Source organism: Neoarius graeffei, chromosome 9 (genome assembly GCF_027579695.1).
Source record: "Neoarius graeffei isolate fNeoGra1 chromosome 9, fNeoGra1.pri, whole genome shotgun sequence".
In the NCBI taxonomy this organism is placed as follows: Eukaryota; Metazoa; Chordata; class Actinopteri; order Siluriformes; family Ariidae; genus Neoarius; species Neoarius graeffei.
The window spans coordinates 18929658-18947409 of NC_083577.1; the positions used below are offsets into that span (position 1 = coordinate 18929658).

At 43.9% G+C, this 17752-nt stretch overlaps 1 protein-coding gene across 5 annotated transcripts in view; it reads right to left on the reverse strand.

Moving 5' to 3' along the window:
- si:dkey-230p4.1 (centrosome-associated protein CEP250) overlaps nt 1-17752 on the reverse strand; it is a 70229-nt gene that overhangs the window by 36998 nt on the left and 15479 nt on the right. For all 5 annotated transcript variants that reach the window (XR_009655331.1, XR_009655329.1, XR_009655328.1 and 2 more), the window contains exons 3-10: nt 17551-17682; nt 16555-16632; nt 16386-16456; nt 16092-16257; nt 12355-12461; nt 5960-6127; nt 5538-5709; nt 4877-5020 (exon numbers count right to left, since the gene is read on the reverse strand). Coding sequence is in view for 1 of the 5 variants with exons in the window: in XM_060929159.1 (XP_060785142.1) it covers nt 4877-5020; nt 5538-5709; nt 5960-6127; nt 12355-12461; nt 16092-16257; nt 16386-16456; nt 16555-16632; nt 17551-17682 (1038 nt within the window). In the remaining 4 variants the exon portion in view is untranslated. The remainder of the gene's footprint in view (nt 1-4876; nt 5021-5537; nt 5710-5959; nt 6128-12354; nt 12462-16091; nt 16258-16385; nt 16457-16554; nt 16633-17550; nt 17683-17752) is intronic.

Sequence of the window (17752 nt, forward strand, 5' to 3'; positions counted from 1 at the left end):
AGTTTATTGATGTTTGAGGGCGCTGGTTTACACAGAAGCCTGCAACAGCATCTCAATGGGGTTGCGGTCTAAATTGTGACTTGGCCATTACATCACCTTGATTTTTTTCTTTAGCCATTCAAATGTTGATTTGCTGGTGTTCTTGAGAGATTGTTGTCCCATTACATGACCAAATTTTGGCCCATCTTAAGCTATTGGACAGATGGCCTCGCATTTGTCTCAAGAATATTCTGGTATAAAGTGGAGTTCATTGTCTCAATGACTGCAAGTGTCCCAGGTCCTGTGACTGCAAAACAAGCCCAAATCATCACCTCTCTACCACCATGTTTGGTATGACGGTTGGTATAAATTGTTTGTGGTGATCTGCTGTGTTTGGTTTTCAGCAAACACAGTGCTGTGCATGATGACCAAACATCTCTACCTTGGTCTCATTAGTACAAATGATATTGTTCCAGAACATCTGTGGCTTATTCACATATAATTTTGGAAACCAAAGTCATGCTGCTATATTCTTTTGGGAGAGAAGGAGCTTTTACCTAGTCACCTTTCCATGAATGCCATAATTGTTTAGTCATTTTTTGATTGTGCTGTCATGAACATAAACTTTTAAAATGTTCTTACAGTGTCCTGTAGAGCACAAGATCATGATGTAGAATCACATTGTAGAATAGTGAATTTCAAATTGTTTGGAGAGGTCATTATACCTCTTCCTAGATTTGTGAACAGTAACAATTGCTTCTCTAAGGTCAAGCTGATGTCCTTTCTTCTTGACATGATGTACAACCCCGATTCCAAAAGTTGGGACAAAGTACAAATTGCAAATAAAAACAGAATGCAATGATGTGGAAGTTTCAAAATTCCATATTTTATTCAGAACATAGATGACATAGCAAATGTTTAAACTGAGAAAATGTATCTTTTAAAGAGAAAAATTAGATGATTTTAAAATTTCATGACAACACATCTCAAAAAAGTTGGGACAAGGCCATGTTTACCACTGTGAGACATCCCCTTTTCTCTTTACAACAGTCTGTAAACGTCTGGGGACTGAGGAGACAAGTTGCTCAAGTTCAGGGATAGGAGTTCAGTTCAGTACCCGGACCCTTCTTCTATGCAGCCATGATGCTGTAATTGATGCAGTACCGTATGTGGTTTGGCATTGTCATGTTGGAAAATGCAAGGTCTTCCCTGAAAGAGACGTCGTCTGGATGGGAGCATATGTTGCTCTAGAACCTGGATATACCTTTCAGCATTGATGGTGTCTTTCCAGATGTGTAAGCTGCCCATGCCACACGCACTAATGCAACCCCATACCATCAGAGATGCAGGCTTCTGAACTGAGCGCTGATAACAACTTGGGTCGTCCTTCTCCTCTTTAGTCCGAATGACACGGCGTCCCTGATTTCCATAAAGAATTTCACATTTTGATTCGTCTGACCACAGAACAGTTTTCCACTTTGCCACAGTCCATTTTAAATGAGCCTTGGCCCAGAGAAGACGTCTGCGCTTCTGGATCATGTTTAGATACAGCTTCTCTTTGAACTCTAGAGTTTTAGCTGGCAACGGCGCATGGCACGGTGAATTTTGTTCACAGATAATGTTCTCTGGAAATATTCCTGAGCCCATTTTGTGATTTCCAGTACAGAAGCATGCCTGTCTGTGATGCAGTGCCGTCTAAGGGCCTGAAGATCACGGGAACCCAGTATGGTTTTCCGGCCTTGACCCTTACGCACAGAGATTCTTCCAGATTCTCTGAATCTTTTGATGATATTATGCACTGTAGATGATGATATGTTCAAACTCTTTGCAATTTTACACTGTCGAATTCCTTTCTGATATTGCTCCACTATTTGTCGGCGCAGAATTAGGGGGATTGGTGATCCTCTTCCCATCTTTACTTCTGAGAGCCGCTGCCACTCCAAGATGCTCTTTTTATACCCAGTCATGTTAATGACCTATTGCCAATTGACCTAATGAGTTGCAATTTGGTCCTCCAGCTGTTCCTTTCTTGTACCTTTAACTTTTCCAGCCTCTTATTGCCCCTGTCCCAACTTTGAGATATGTTGCTGTCGTGAAATTTCAAATGAGCCAATATTTGGCATGAAATTTCAAAATATGTCTCACTTTTGACATTTGATATGTTGTCTATGTTCTATTGTGAATACAATATCAGTTTTTGAGATTTGTAAATTATTGCATTCCGTTTTTATTTACAATTTGTACTTTGTCCCAGCTTTTTTGGAATCGGGGTTGTAGATATACACCTGAGTACTCCAGAACACTAAACTGTTAAGACTGTCAAAAGTTCTGCTTTTATTGAGGTTGTCACACTTCTTGATGAGCTAACCTCATACATTAGCTCATTAGTAACAATTAGTACTTTCATGAGTAACATGTGGCTGCTAATTACTCTCAATGATTATGGAAGTAGGAAGGGTGTACTTATTTTTCCCACCTGATTTCTGAAATGTTGGTTTACTTTTTGGGAAAAATGACAAGCACATATTGAAATCTGTTGTATTTTGATAAGTTTTAGGTTATTTGTTTGTTTATAGAAGTTGGTAAGGACCATGCAATTTTTTAGACCCTGATCAATTAAAACATACAAGTCTAAATCAGAAAAAGTTGTGATGGTATGTTGAAATTGAAATGAAAACTGAAAACAATGATTTGGCCTGCATTGCACTCAAAACACCACAATATTTGATGTCTTACCTCATGAATTTTATTGCTTTTTCAAAATAAATAATTTTGAAAATATTTCAATTTTGACTCTTGCAACAGTTTGAAAAAACTTGGGACAGGAAAGCATTTACCACTTTATAATGTTTCCATTCCTTCTCACAAAACTGAAAAGATATTTAGGGACTAAAGACACCAAGTGATGAAGCGTTTCAGGTGTTATTTTGTCCCATTCTTCCTGTAAACAGGTCTTAAGGTGTGCAACAGTTCGGGGTCATAGTCATATTTTTCATTTCAAAATTCGCCACACATTCTCTATTGGGAACAGAGGGGACAGGCACCCTCTTCTTCCACAGCCATGCCTTTGTAATGTGTGCAGAATATGATTTTGTATTGTCTTCTTGAAATATCCCTGGAAAAAAGCTTGTCTGGAAGGCAGCATATGTTGCTCCAAAATCTCCATGTACTTTTCTACATTAAAAGGCGGCACAGTGATTAGAACGGTGGCCTCATAGCAAGAAGGTTCGGAGTTCAAGCCCAGCAGCCAGCGGGGGCCTTTCTGTGTGAAGTTTGCGTGTTCTCCCTGTGTCTACATGGGTTTCCTCCAGGTGCTCCGGTTTCCCCCACAATTCAAAGGCATGCGGTTAGGTTAATATGGGGCGGCCTTGGGCTGAGGTGCCCTTGAGCGAGGCACCTAACTCCCAACTGCTCCCCGGGTGCTGTTAGCATGGCTGCCCACTGCTCTGGGTATGTGTGTGCACGCTCATTGCTCATGTGTGTGCATGTGTGTGTTCACTGCTTCAGATGGGTTAAATGCAGAGAGGAATTTCACAAACGTGTGATGAATAAAGTTGTTGTTGTTGTTCTTCTTCTTCTATTAATGCTCCATCACAGAAGTGCAAGTTACCTTTGCCAAAGGCACTTTTTTTCTTACAAAAAAAAAAAACTTGGAACACTGATTCATCTGACCACAGTACACGTTTCCACTGTGTGCTGGTCCATCCCAGATGCCTCCGAGCCCAGAGAGGTCAATGGTACTTCTGGACACAGTTAACATAAGGCTTCTTTTTTGCACAGTAAAGTTTTAACTAGCATTTGTGGATGTAACTCCATATTGTAGTTCTTGACAAAGGTTTGTCAAAGTAATCCCGAACCCATGTAGTTATATCAGCTATAGATGAATGACTGTTCTTGATGCAGTGCTGTCTGAGGGATCGGAGATCATGGGTGTTCAGCTTAGGCTTGTGCCCTTAAAGGGCATATCACGGGTAAATTCAGGAGCAAGATCAATGTAATTCTCCTATTTTATATTAAACTTTAGTCAAATATCTGTAACATTCTGCATTCTCTGCAATTTTTTTTACCTTGCGCAATACCAGAAAAATTCAGTTGAAATCAAGGCATTTGAGGCGAATTGGTCTGCCCCTGAAAAAACTTGCCATTTGGATTTCCCGGGAAACATTGATTTTTGTGACGTCATCTGCGGGACGCCTCCCTCTGAATCCTACATCAGCGCTGTTTTGTTTATGAGAAAACGACCTGGTGGTTTTCTGCAAATTTCTTCAACGTAATCTCATAATTATTAAAATGGTTAACAGATATATCATAGGAGGGTGTAGCAACACCAATCTTGATGGGATTAGTACTCATCGTTCTCCAAAAGACCGGACAATGAGAGAGAAATGGGAGTGCTTGGTCTACACAGGCTGTGCACTGAAACTGTGCAAGCTCGCGCAGCCTGCTCACGCTTCCGCAGATAACGTCACGAATCTGGCTCCAGATGTATTTCGTTATTTTATCTTTTTCTGCTGTAGACAGATGGTCTTGTGCAAAATTACCCTTCTGGATGACTGTGTAAAGGGACATACTTTCATATAAAAAAAAAAAAAATTTGGTCCAGAATATGCCCTTTAACCTTTACTCACCAAAATTCCTCCAAATTCTTTGAATTGTTTAATGATATTATGCACTGTAGCAGGTATATCTTTCTTTGAGGAACGTTGTTTTTAAACATTTCAATAATTTTCTCACACATTTCTTCCCCAAAGACTACCAAATCATGATTCACGCTCATTACAGCATTGCTATCCACAAATAGTCTATATCCATTTCTGTCTCATGCACAAATTCAGAATTTATGTACAAACCGCAACTACAAAAATACACATTTGGGAAATCAATTCTGATTGCTAACCTGCAGTTCTTGGTGTCCCAACTGGAAGGCACTCTCAGCCTCAGCGATAACCCACAGGACAGAGTAGAGATCATCACTGAACACACCAGGATCAGAAAAACCTTTTTTGTGTCCATCTGACCTCTGGGCACCCAAAACCCTGTACTGTACATTGATGAAAATGTGTTTAATTACTAATGCTGGTTGTTGTTATTAGTGAAAAATGTAAATACTATTAAAAAGTGTTTACATTTCAAAAAAATGAATAAAATGTAAGAGAAGAATTTTGTTTCAAAATCATTAACATATTAGTGAGCAACAAATACATTTTTATTAAAAGCTATAGTGTGTACTTTTTTTTGCGCTAATTAAAAAAAGGATTACTAAAGTTCTCTATAATATGATGATCCTGTGCTGCTATGTATCACCCTGAAAATGCTCTAACAGTATTGAAGTGCTGGGTCAAGTCAGAAATGGTAGGAAATTGTACATGTGTCACATGCCAGATCAGACACATCAAGCATCATCACACCCAAACTTCAGGCATGGAAGATCTTATTATATAATACACACAGATGTAGGTGAAAATAAGGTATTAAAGAACCAGTGCACAATAACTAATGAATTAACAATACATCTGTGAGAATGATTATGAATCATGAAGTCACTGATGCCAACTCACCAGTTTTCTGATGGCTTGTGTAATTGATTCTATTTTTCTCTCCATTTCTCTGTATTTCTCCTGCTGCAGCTCTCGCTCTTCTTCCTCTTTTCTGTTGCTGCTCTTCATTGCCTCCTCTTGCCTCTGTTTCTCCAGATCCTGAGACTTCATAACAGCTGTCAACTCATCAATCCTGGAAACAGTGAATAACAGTTAAGGTGCTAATACACTCTGGTCAGCTTTCAAATCAACATGACCTAAATCAACAATATATTTCTATTAATAGTCACATAGTGATTCAATTCTGAATCAAAACACCTGAACTGAAGAGCTTCTGAAGTGTCACAAGAAACCAATTTGTTTCTGTTAGTAAGAGATACCAAATTACTTCTAAATTAATACAAACCAATTTAGTCATGAATCAGCACATAACATATAATGACCTGCTTGTGAGCTTCTCCACATCATGATCTAATTCCACCAGAGTCATTGGTTCAGAAGTGTGGGAGGGAGGAGGAGGAGAATGAGTTGAAGAGAGAGCAGGAAGGACATTCAAAGAGAGAAAAGTGGATGACAGGCGAGTGAACTCTGCTCTCAATTCCCATAAGTCTCTGAAATACAGAAACAAATAATCCAAAATATTACAAGACAACAGATTGGCTAGCACACAATTTAGATTGTAAGAAATTTGTTTATTTATTCAGCTAAATGAATATAATACACAAAAATTATACAGTAGCAAACATGAATACAGAAATAAATTGCTTCTGAATGTATAATAACAGGTCGTTGAGAGACAAGTATAATTGTCTTTTTCAGACTTTTTCAATACAACATCAAATTTAAAATCTAAATTGCAGTGAGAAAAGTAGTAGCTGTTGGTTGTTGGAGAGGGGCCGGGTTCACTGTAAAACCCAGTATACAGTATATATTCACACTCCAGTATCTACCTCAGTGGGTTGTGCTGACCGGTAAAGGAGAGCTAACAGTGGTTTTAATCACTGTGGCAGCAAGGGTGTGGTCTAGCATCAGCTGTAGACAGAGAGGAGGTGGATCGAACGGGCAGTTAACGTGATGATTCTCACCTACATGCTATTACTGCCAGTCTACTTATTTGTGTTTCTTTGTGCTTTCAGTGACTGCCGTAATGGGAGAGGCATAGCTGGTGGAGCCTGCTACACACATGCGTGCGCACACCAGTTATCGAGCTGGTGGTACTAGAACAATCCGTTGCTGGATTCCTGACGAATGGAAGAACGGCGGAGTGGGTCCAGTGCTACTGGCCCGCAATCCTGGATGAAGCTGTTCAGCTAGCAGAGGATCAAGTGGTGGTGATCGCTGGTCCAGGCGGCTCCCTTTTTCCTCACACTCTCTCTCTCCTCCCCCAGTCCCCAGAACTGAGGTGCAAGGACCCCAAAACTGTCCCCTGACTGTTTCTTCTCCCGGTTTTTCTCCTTCTTCTCTGATGTCTCCCCCAGCTCCCTCTCTCTGCACAGGTAGATGCTTCCATACCTGCAAACTTTCCCAGGCTTTTCCCTAGTCAGGGGAAAGCCCGGTATTTCCAAGATCAGTGTTCCCTCATGGAAGCAGGAACATGGATCTAGATCTCTGGATCCCTAGCCTCCCCTGATAGAGCAGAAAAACATACCGCATGTCAGTGAGTATACAAGCGAGTACACATTATTCATCCTTGGTGGACTCAGGGTGTAACCAGACCACTGTTTATCAAAGCCCAATTCAATGCAGGGCATTGGGAAATGCACAACTGGTGAAGATGAGGTGTGCGCACAGGGATGTTTGAGTATTCGCTGGTGCCAGTCATTAAATTTCAGGGACAAACACACAATCCTCACCTCACCCATCCATCATTTCTTGGGAAAAATTGGCTAGGGTTCTGAGGTGAGTGGCACAGTGGTGTAGTGGTTAGCACTGTCACCTCACAGCAAGAAGGTTCTGGGTTCGAACCTCATGGCCAACGGGGACTTTTTGTGTGGAGTTTGCACGTTCTCTTCGTGTCTGTGTGGATTTCCTCCGGGTGCTCCAGTTTCCCCCACAATCCAAAGACATGCAGTTAGGTTAACTGGCTACTCTAAATTGCCCATAGTTGTGAATGTATGTGAGCGGTTGACAGGAGCAAACCTCTATAATAATCCAGTAGAAGGCAATGGGAAATCACTACTGTATCTTCCCTAGAAATTTTGATGGCTGGAAGAAAAGCCGTCAGAGTAGCCACGTCACAGCAGTGATATGTCAAATAGAGAGAGAGGGTTGGGTTCCAAAACATCTTGTGGAATGCACACAGCACTGGCTGGGGAGGCAGTGCCAGGTACATCAATGAAAGCTCTATGTCAGGAGGATATGGAGAGCAGGAAGGGCTCCGTCCTTTGCGGGGATTCCCATCAGGGATTTCTCCTTGGAACAATGAGACCAAATGAGAGTAACTGATGGTCTACAGATCCAGCCCAATGTTGCACTTATCCATTAGAATGGACTGCACAAGGGCATTGCTTTGTGTAGTCCACTAAAACTTGGGCTCTTAGCAACATCTCAGCATGCAGCATTGCAGAGGCACTCTTCTGTGCTATCGCCCAAGTCGGTATCCTGAGAGAGAGCCTGGCTGACCAGGGCATGTCCTTTATGTCATGCACTCTTTGCAAAGTGTACAAATTATTGGAGATTAATTAGGGATTAAACTGATTTGTAGCAGTGTCTAAATGGAATGTCCACTGCTTATTTAGATGACCATCATTTACAGAAATGACTGGCAGCAGCATTTCCAACATCCGAGAGCCATCCTGAGATCCTTGAGATGGGTGGGGCTCACAGCCCCAAAGTGTGCATTTGGATGGATGGAAGTATGGTATCTGGGCTTGCAAGTAGGTCATGAGCAGGTGCATCCCTAATTTGATAAGACAGCAGCGATTGCAGCCTGTCCAAGACTCGTCTCGTCTTCTTCCGCTTATCCAGGACCGAGTCGCGGAGGAAGCAGTCTAAGCATGGAAGCCCAAACTTCCCTTTCCCCAGACACCTCAGCCAGCTCCTCGGGAAGAACACCGAGGCGTTCCCAGGCCAGCCGAGAGACATAGTCCCTCCAGCGTGTCCTGGGTCTTCCCCGGGGCCTCCTCCCGGGGGGACATGCCTGGAACACCTCCCCAGGGAGGCATCCAGGAGGCATCCGAAAAAGATGCCCGAGCCACCTCAGCTGATTCCTCTCGATGTGGAGGAGCAGCGGCTCTACTCCGAGCTCCTCCCGAGTGACTGTGCTTCTCACCCTATCTCTAAGGGAGCGCCCAGCCACCCTGCGAAGGAAACTCATTTCGGCCGCTTGTATCCGCGATCTTGTTCTTTCTGTCATTACCCAAAGCTCATGACCATAGGTGAGAGTCGGAACGTAGATCGACCGGTAAATTGAGAGCTTCGCCTTTTGGCTCCGCTCCTTCTTCACCATGACGGACCGGTAAAGCGACCGCATCACTGCAGAGGCTGCACCGATCCACCTGTCGATCTCACGCTCCATCCTTCCCTCACTTGTGAACAAGATCCCGAGATACTTAAACTCCTCCACTTGAGGCAGGACTTCTCCACCAACCTGGAGAGGGCAAGCCACCCTTTTCCGGTCAAGAACCATGGCCTCGGACTTGGAGGTGCTGATTCTCATCCCAGCCGCTTCACACTCGACTGCAAACCGCCCCAGTGCATGCTGAAGGTCCTGGTTTGAAGAAGCCAACAGGACAACATCATCCGCAAAAAGCAGAGATGAAATCCTGTGGTTCCCAAACAGGATTCCTTCCGGCGAACCGGTGACAAAGGGCAGCCCTGCCGGAGTCCAACATGCACTGGGAACAGGTCTGACTTACTGCCGGCAATGCGAACCAGACTCCTGCTCCGTTCGTACAGGGACTGGACAGCCCTTAGCAAAGAGCCCCGAACCCCATACTCCCGAAGCACCCCCCCACAGAATACCACGGGGGACACGGTCGAATGCCTTCTCCAGATCCACAAAGCACATGTGGACTGGTTGGGCAAACTCCCATGAACCCTCGAGCACCCTATGAAGGGTATAGAGCTGGTCCAGTGTTCCGCAACCAGGACAAAAACCGCATTGCTCCTCCTGGATCCGAGGTTCGACTATTGGTCGAATTCTCCTCTCCAGTACCCTGGAGTAAACTTTCCCTGGGAGGCTGAGAAGTGTGATTCCCCTATAATTGGAGCACACTCTCCGGTCCCCTTGCTTAAAAAGAGGGACCACCACCCCAGTCTGCCACTCCAGAGGCACGGTCCCCGACCGCCACGCGATGTTGCAGAGGCATGTCAACCAAGACAGCCCCACAACATCCAGAGACTTGAGATACTCGGGGCGGCTCTCATCCACCCCCGGTGTCTTGCCACCAAGGAGCTTGCAAACTACCTCAGTGACTTCGGCTTGGGTAATGGACGAGTCTACCTCTGAGTCATCAGCCTCAGTCTCCTCAGTGGAAGACATGACGGTGGGATTGAGGAGATCCTCAAAGTATTCCTTCCAACGCCCGACAATGTCCCCAGTCGAGGTCAACAGCTCCCCACCCGCACTATAAACAGTATTGGCAGAGTATTGCTTCCCCCTCCTGAGGCGCCGGACGGTTTGCCAGAATTTCTTCGAGGCCGACCGATAGTCCTTCTCCATGGCCTCCCCGAACTCCTCCCAGTTCCGAGTTTTTGCCTCCGCAACTGCCCGAGCTGCAGCACGCCTGGCCTGCCGATACCCGTCAGCTGCCTCAGGAGTCCCAGAGGTCAACATGGCCCAATAGGACTCCTTCTTCAGCTTGACGGCATCCCTTACTTCCGGTGTCCACCACCGGGTTTGGGGATTGCCGCCATGACAGGCACCGGAGACCTTGCGGCCACAGCTCCGAACAGCTGCGTCCACAATGGAGGTAGAGAACATGGTCCACTCAGACTCAATGTCCCCCGCCTCCCTCGGAAGCTGGGAAAAGCTCTCCTGGAGGTGGGAGTTAAAGACCTCCCCGACAGAGTGCTCGGCCAGACGTTCCCATACGTTTGGGAACGTTCTCACCATACGTTTGGGCCTGCCAGGTCTGTGTCCAGCTTCCTCCTCCGCCAGCGGATCCAACTCACCACCAGGTGGTGATCAGTTGACAGCTCAGCCCCTCTCTTCACCCGAGTGTCCAAGACATAGGGCTGGAGATCAGATGAAACGACTACAAAGTCGATCATCGACCTCCGACCTAAGGTGTCCTGGTGCCACGTGCACTTATGGACACCCCTATGCTCGAACATGGTGTTCGTTATGGACAAACCGTGACTAGCACAGAAGTCCAATAACAAAACACCACTTAGGTTCAGATCGGGGAGGCCGTTCCTCCCAACCACGCCCCTCCAGGTGTCACTGTCGTCGCCCACGTGAGCATTGAAGTCCCCCAGTAGCACAATGGAGTCCCCAGTCTGAGCACCCCTCAGTACCTCTCCCAGGGACTCCAAGAAGGCCGGATACTCTATACTGCTATTTGGCCCGTAGGCATAAACAACAGCAAGAGCCCTCTCCCCAATCCGAAGGCGCAGAGAGGCGACCCTCTCGTTCACTGGGGTAAACTCCAACACATGGCGGCTGAGCTGGGGAGCTATAAGCAAGCCCACACCAGCCCGCCGCCGCTCACCACAGGCGACTCCAGAGAAGTGGAAAGTCCAGCCCCTCTCGAGGAGCTGGGTTCCAGAGCCCAAACTGCGCGTGGAGGTGAGCCCGACTATCTCTAGCCGGTACCTCTCAACCTCCCGTACAAGCTCAGGCTCCCCCCCCGTACAAGCTCAGGCTCTCCCCCCCCCCCGTACAAGCTCAGGCTCTCCCCCCCCCCCGTACAAGCTCAGGCTCTCCCCCCCCCCGTACAAGCTCAGGCTCTCCCCCCCCGTACAAGCTCAGGCTCTCCCCCCCCAGCGAAGTGACATTCCATGTCCCAACAGCCAGCCGCTGTGTCCGGGGATCAGGTCGTCGAGGCCCCTGCCTTCGACTGCCACCCAATCCACACTGCACCAAACCCCTACTGCTACCTCTGTGGGTGGTGAACCCACAGGAGGTCGGGCCCACGTCACCTCTTCGGGCTGAACCCGGCCGGGCCCCATGGGCAAAGGCCCGGCCACCAAGCGCTCGCATACGAGCCCCAACCCCGGGCCTGGCTCCAGGGTGGGGCCCCGGCTGCGTCATACCGGGCGACGTCACGGTCCTTGCTTTTTTCTCCATAGAGGTTTTTGGTGAACTGCTCTTGGTCTGGCCTGTCACCTAGGACCTGTCTGCCTTGGGAAACCCTGACAGGGGCATAATGCCCCCGACAACATAGCTCCTAGGATCATTCAAGCACACAAACCCCTCCACCACAATAAGGTGGCAATTCTAGGAGGGGCTGTCCAAGACTCAAGAACAAAAAGGGGGTGAGGCTGTTTCTGGGGCTGACTGGCTACTATCGTAGATTTGTGCCTATGATTTTTATGCATTATGTAATTACAATTATTACTGATTCTATCTTGATTCAATGAATATGATGACCTGTGATTTATTAACTAACATTCAATGGTCATCCAGATTGCAAATACACCAATATGTTGGAAAATGCAGGTGACACTAAGTTTTCACAACTCGAACACCGTATAATCTAACTGGGTTTCCATTATAATAATACTGATGATCGTTTTGCTAATTTTTTTTTTTTTAAGTGTCCAAGTACAACTCCGTTACAGTGTTTACAGCTGTGACAGAACATACTCCAAGACACTCCACTCTCCAGGGTCATTGGCCTGCTAGAGAAATAAAGCACCACATTTGATTCAGAGTGAAAAGAAATTGCCTCACTTGTCTGTTGCAATTTTGACCGCATGACAGTGGCGTCTGAGAGCCACGACTCTGCTCCAGAGTGACATTAACCTTGAACGCTCTGCTTCTAAATACCCAGAAAAGACCTGCAAAACACAAACGTGCATTCTTCAAACAGACACAAATGATTCCAATATCGCTTAAGTAAAATGAGATAAATCTTTAGCTATATGAAAATTCTTTACATTTTATATCTATATATCTAGTTTACACACAGTTTGTATTTGTGGTGACATTATTTAAATAAAATGCATGGCAATACATAAAAGCTCCTAACAGTGTTAATTAGCAACCAACACTCAGTTAGTATGCTCCTCTGTGTGTTATGCATCATCACCCCTACTACTTTTTTCTCAAACGCTATTTGTTCTCCGAAAATGAAAGTTTGAGTTTTGAAATATGTGACTACTTTTACTTAAAATAAGTTTGAGAAGAAATCTGCTGGAGGATCCCTTAAAAAAAAAAAAAAAAAATGAAAAGACCACTGTTTTGAGGCTTGTATCACTGAAACATTGAAACTTATTTGCATAATCTACTTAAATGTATTCATGTTTTTTATAAATGAAATACAAACATAGACTACTAATGATGTATTGATCCGATACGAACATCAGCTGATACCCATTATAGATATTATATTCAGCATCCTCACAGGACCCAACTACATAGCAGGCCTGGGCACAGAGCATATTCAGTGCCTTGCATAAGTATTCACCCCTTAAACTTTTACACATGTGGAACTGAAAATGACTAATTGTGATTAAAGATACCTTGTAAAGAATTATTCTTGGTCTCTTGGTTGCTTCTCTGACTAATCTCCACTTTACATTGGTCTCCGGATTTTGGTGGATGCCCTCCTCTAGGCAGTCATATTCTTTTCAGTTTTTTTTTTTTAAGGGATCCTCCAGCAGATTTCTTCTCAAACTTATTTTAAGTAAAAGTAGTCACATATTTCAAAACTCAAACTTTCATTTTCGGAGAACAAATAGCGTTTGAGAAAAAAAAATTTTCTTTAAAATGACAGACGGGCGATGTATGCGATGACGTCATGTAGTGGTCGCTTGGAGCAACTCAGCTGTTTATATTCTCTGTTTACATCGTAGTTTTGCTAGTTTTACAAGTATTTTACCGAATTTATCAGTTTTTAAATAAGTATGCCTGTTTAGCTGGCACACACACACACAAACTATCTGTACCGTAGATTATGTAAAAAAGATTTTGCAGCGCAAGGTCTCATGTCTGATCCAGTTTCTGTCAGTGACACTTTGCCACAGCTGAACAGGCATACTTATTTAAAAACTGATAAATTCGGTAAAATACTTGTAAAATTAATAAAACTACAATGTAAACAGAGAATATAAACAGCAGAGTTGCTCCAAGAGACCACTATATGACGTCATCGCATACATCAAGCCCAACTGACATTCTGAAGAAAATTAATTTTTCTCGAACAGTATTTGGTCTCCAAAAATGAAAGTTTGATTTTTGAAATCTGCGACTACTTTTACTTAAAATAAGTTTGAGAATAAATCTGCTGGAGGATCCCTTTAAAAAAAACTGAAAAGAATGTGACTGCCAAGAGGAGGGAATCCACCAAAATCCAGAAACCAGGTAAAGTGGAGATTAGTCAGAGAAGCAACCAAGAGGCCAAGGACAAGTCTTTACCTTTAAATCACAATTAAGTCCTTTTCAGTTTCACATGTGTAAAAGTTTAAGGGGATGAATACTTATGCAAGGCCCTAATATGGTCTGTGCCCAGGCCTGCTGTGTAGTTGGGTCCTGTGAGGATGCCGAGTATCAGATCTATAACAGGCATCAGCTGATGTTAGTACCGGATCAATACATCATTAGTTGTCTAGGTTTATATTTAGCTGGCTGGCTGGCTACAAATGGTCGCTCCCGGGAAATCTGTCAATCATGTAATTCCCAAGTGTAGCCACACCTTCTTACTTTATAGTACAATACCATTATAAAAACTAATTTCTGGGGAAAATAAAAAATGTGCACAAATCACATTGTGTAGATGGAACTGTAGATGAAAAGACAGCTTAGATGGGAAAAGTGACATGGAAAAAAGGGTGTTTTGTCATTGAAACTCATAGGCATGGGCGGAACTAAAATTTGTTCTGCAACCAGCCAGCAGGGGTGCTAGACCAGTGGTGACTTTATTTTTTAGAGATGCTTCACTGTCCATGTTCTAAACCAGCAAAGTGTTGGTGCTGCTGTGAAAGCAATTTTTCTGACCAATAGCTCGCCACCAGAACATTGGTGGAAAAGGGCTACAAGAGCCGGTTCTTTGGCTGCTGAGACACAAAGAACTGGTTCGAGATTTGGCACCTGCTCTGAACCTGCCCTTGAACTGCCTTGGTGGAAATAGGTAAAACAAACTCTGGGATCTTCTTTCATGAACAGAGGAGTATTTGAATTGCAATCATATGACCTTTTACTTGCACACACATGACAAATTCAACATTTTTTTTCTCCGTGCTCTCACGGAAGGCAGTCGCATTTCTTTGCTCTCCTCTCCCTTATTTTCCCTGCTTGTGCTCCTTTGTCTCATCTCATCTGTCTGTCTATACTTCTGAGAGATTCTCTCCACACTGCTCTCTAAACTAAAAAATCATGGACTTAATAAACTGGTCTCCTAACGAAATTGACAGTTTTCTCAATGAGAAGCCTGGGTTCGGGGGAACCTGCCTGTCCTGCCGGAATGTTTGCGGCTGGCTACATGATGGATGCGTGGGAGCGGTGACGGGTCGTGTGCCTGGCGGTTCTTTCTGTGGAGGACACTGAAGACATCTACCTATGCGGAACCATGATTACAGGACTTTTGCTGATTGGATAAGGCATTGCCCTGGTTTATCAAGGAAATCAGAAAACGGTGACAGCTGTTCAAAGCCCCATAAAGCTGCCCGACATGATTGAAGTGGTGGGCAGAGCTGTCGGCACTCAGACTGTGGCTATTCAGAACTTGAACCGCAACATGGGTAACATCATGGAGAAGCTTTCGGCTTTGCAAAGGAAATGGATTGATTCGGAGACCAGAATGGACAGACAGAGTGGTCGTGTAAAAGAATGCGTCTGCTCGCCAGACCAAACAATCCCAATCTTATCTGCTTTCGGCTCCCTTAGACAGCACTGGCCTCGGCCAAGGCCGTTGCTGGGACAACATCTCCCCCTGAAGGTCACTGCTGTGAGACGCTCTCGTATTCCTCCCCCCTCTTCCCACGGTCGCCGCTTTTACCCCCAGTGTAACAAGCGGGTGCGTGACCAGCGCCATCATGGCTGCAGGAGTGGATGGCTGCTTGCTTGCGCTGGGTTACCTCTACCTCCTCCCCCCCCAGGTCCCGAGTCTTCATGTTGTAAAGTGTACTTGTGTTTTTTTGTGCTTATGTGCTGAGGTGGTTTTTTTTTTTTAAATGTTCCCACACTGTACTCCTCACAGGAGCATAGTGTGGGGGTTGCTTCTTTTTTTTTTTTTTTGCTGGTACTTGTGACTAGTGATAATAAAGGGTTCATTCATTCAACTAATTATGTGACTTCTGATGGCACCAAAATTAATTTAGGGGATTCACACCAACAAGAACACTTAATGCAATAACATCTTTTTATTTATAAGTAACTTGCAAACTATATTTCCGCTCACTAATTTTGAAGATTTATGACATAAAATCCTTACTGAATCAATTACAGAGCCATTAGGTATTACTGCTGACCTCTTTCTCTTTGTTCCACTCCATTTCTTTTTCCCCTGCTTCCTCCACTGCTTTGGACCAATCAGCAGTCAGTTTCTTCAAGTCATCCTGCAGTACTTGGTTTGCTTCTGCTGATTGGCTGAGCTGACAGCGCAACAGTGCATTTACTTCAACCAGCGTTACATTCCTGCACAGGGAGACATTTTAGAAAGATTCATTACAGATCACTAAATACATCCCAACATTTGCTGCTCATTATTCAGTGACTTGTTCTTTCAATAAACATCTGTAACAATGTAACATTTAATTTCCGACCTCTGCTGCTCCTCCTCCAGCCTGATAAGGGTGGTCTCCAGATTATCGCTGCGCTCATCTTGAAAAATCCTCTATAAAAGTACATTGAGACTAAGGCTTTAAACATCCTTTTATTTAGCATACCCTGGAAAGAGGAAGTAGGATACAAGAGGATGTAGGATACATCTACCTCTCGGACTCTCATTTCTTTCTCCTCGGTCATCACGTGCTGCTGCAGACATTCACAGCGATGCCTGTACTCCATCACCTAACACACACGTACTAAAATTAATATAGTGAGAGTGTGTTTGTGTGTGCATATATTCAACACAGTGGTACACCTCCTATACCACGGTATGGTGATGATGCTGTTAACAGTGTTTTTTGGTTGCCATGTTTGTGCATTTTTATGCTTTATTGTATGACCAATGATTTATTTAATTAAACTGACTCAAAGGTGTGTCTCTCTAATATGTTAGGAAACCTTTAACTTAACAGCAAAAATTTTATTTGAAGTGAAATTACTGTTAAACTACTACATTATATACTTAATTCATTTAGACACATTTGTCTTTTAAGCTGAAGACCATATATTTTTCAACAGGTTTATTCTGTAACCTTGAGATGAGGACATGAGACTGCTGAAATTCTGATACAAGAGTCTACTTTTCATAAAAGCTGAATAACAAGAAAATGTCTGTTTAGTTTGAGCCTAGCTCATCACCTACTACTTGCTACAACAACAAAGTATAAAGCTGTTAAACAAAGGCAGGAACAAAAATGCAGAATATACGGCTGTTCTTCCCTTGAGCATTTGATTAAAAGTAGGTTTGGTTTCATCCCTTCATTTCTTAGTGGTAAGAGGCAAAATCCATCATAGTAATGACCTCAACACATACACAGAGGCTACAGAAAGTAGAAAACAATTAATACAGAAAGATCAAGAAAACAATTTACCTCTTAAAATCAAAACAACATCTGTCATAGCCAATAAGCAACATCATGCATCATCTCTCTTTAACGCTACCATTTGTTTGAAAAGCATACTTATCTATAGTTTACATGCAATATTAAATGGTAAAAATTAATAGAGAGTAAGACAAAACATTTATTCTCTGATACATTTACTACTCTGTCTGATAAAAATAATTTCTTATTTTGTGTGCGTGCGGGCGCAATTTCATACCTTTTGCTGCAGTTTCTGAATGAGCAAAGCCTGTCTTGATTCTCGCTCTTTTCCCTCTCTCATTTTCTTTCTCCACTCTCTCTGTTCACTTTCCCAACGAAGAGATATGGATGAGTCCAATGTCTGAGACAACTGTATACAACATGCACACACACGCAAAATATGTTAGTTTAAGGAACTACACTGCTATCATTAGGTTAGA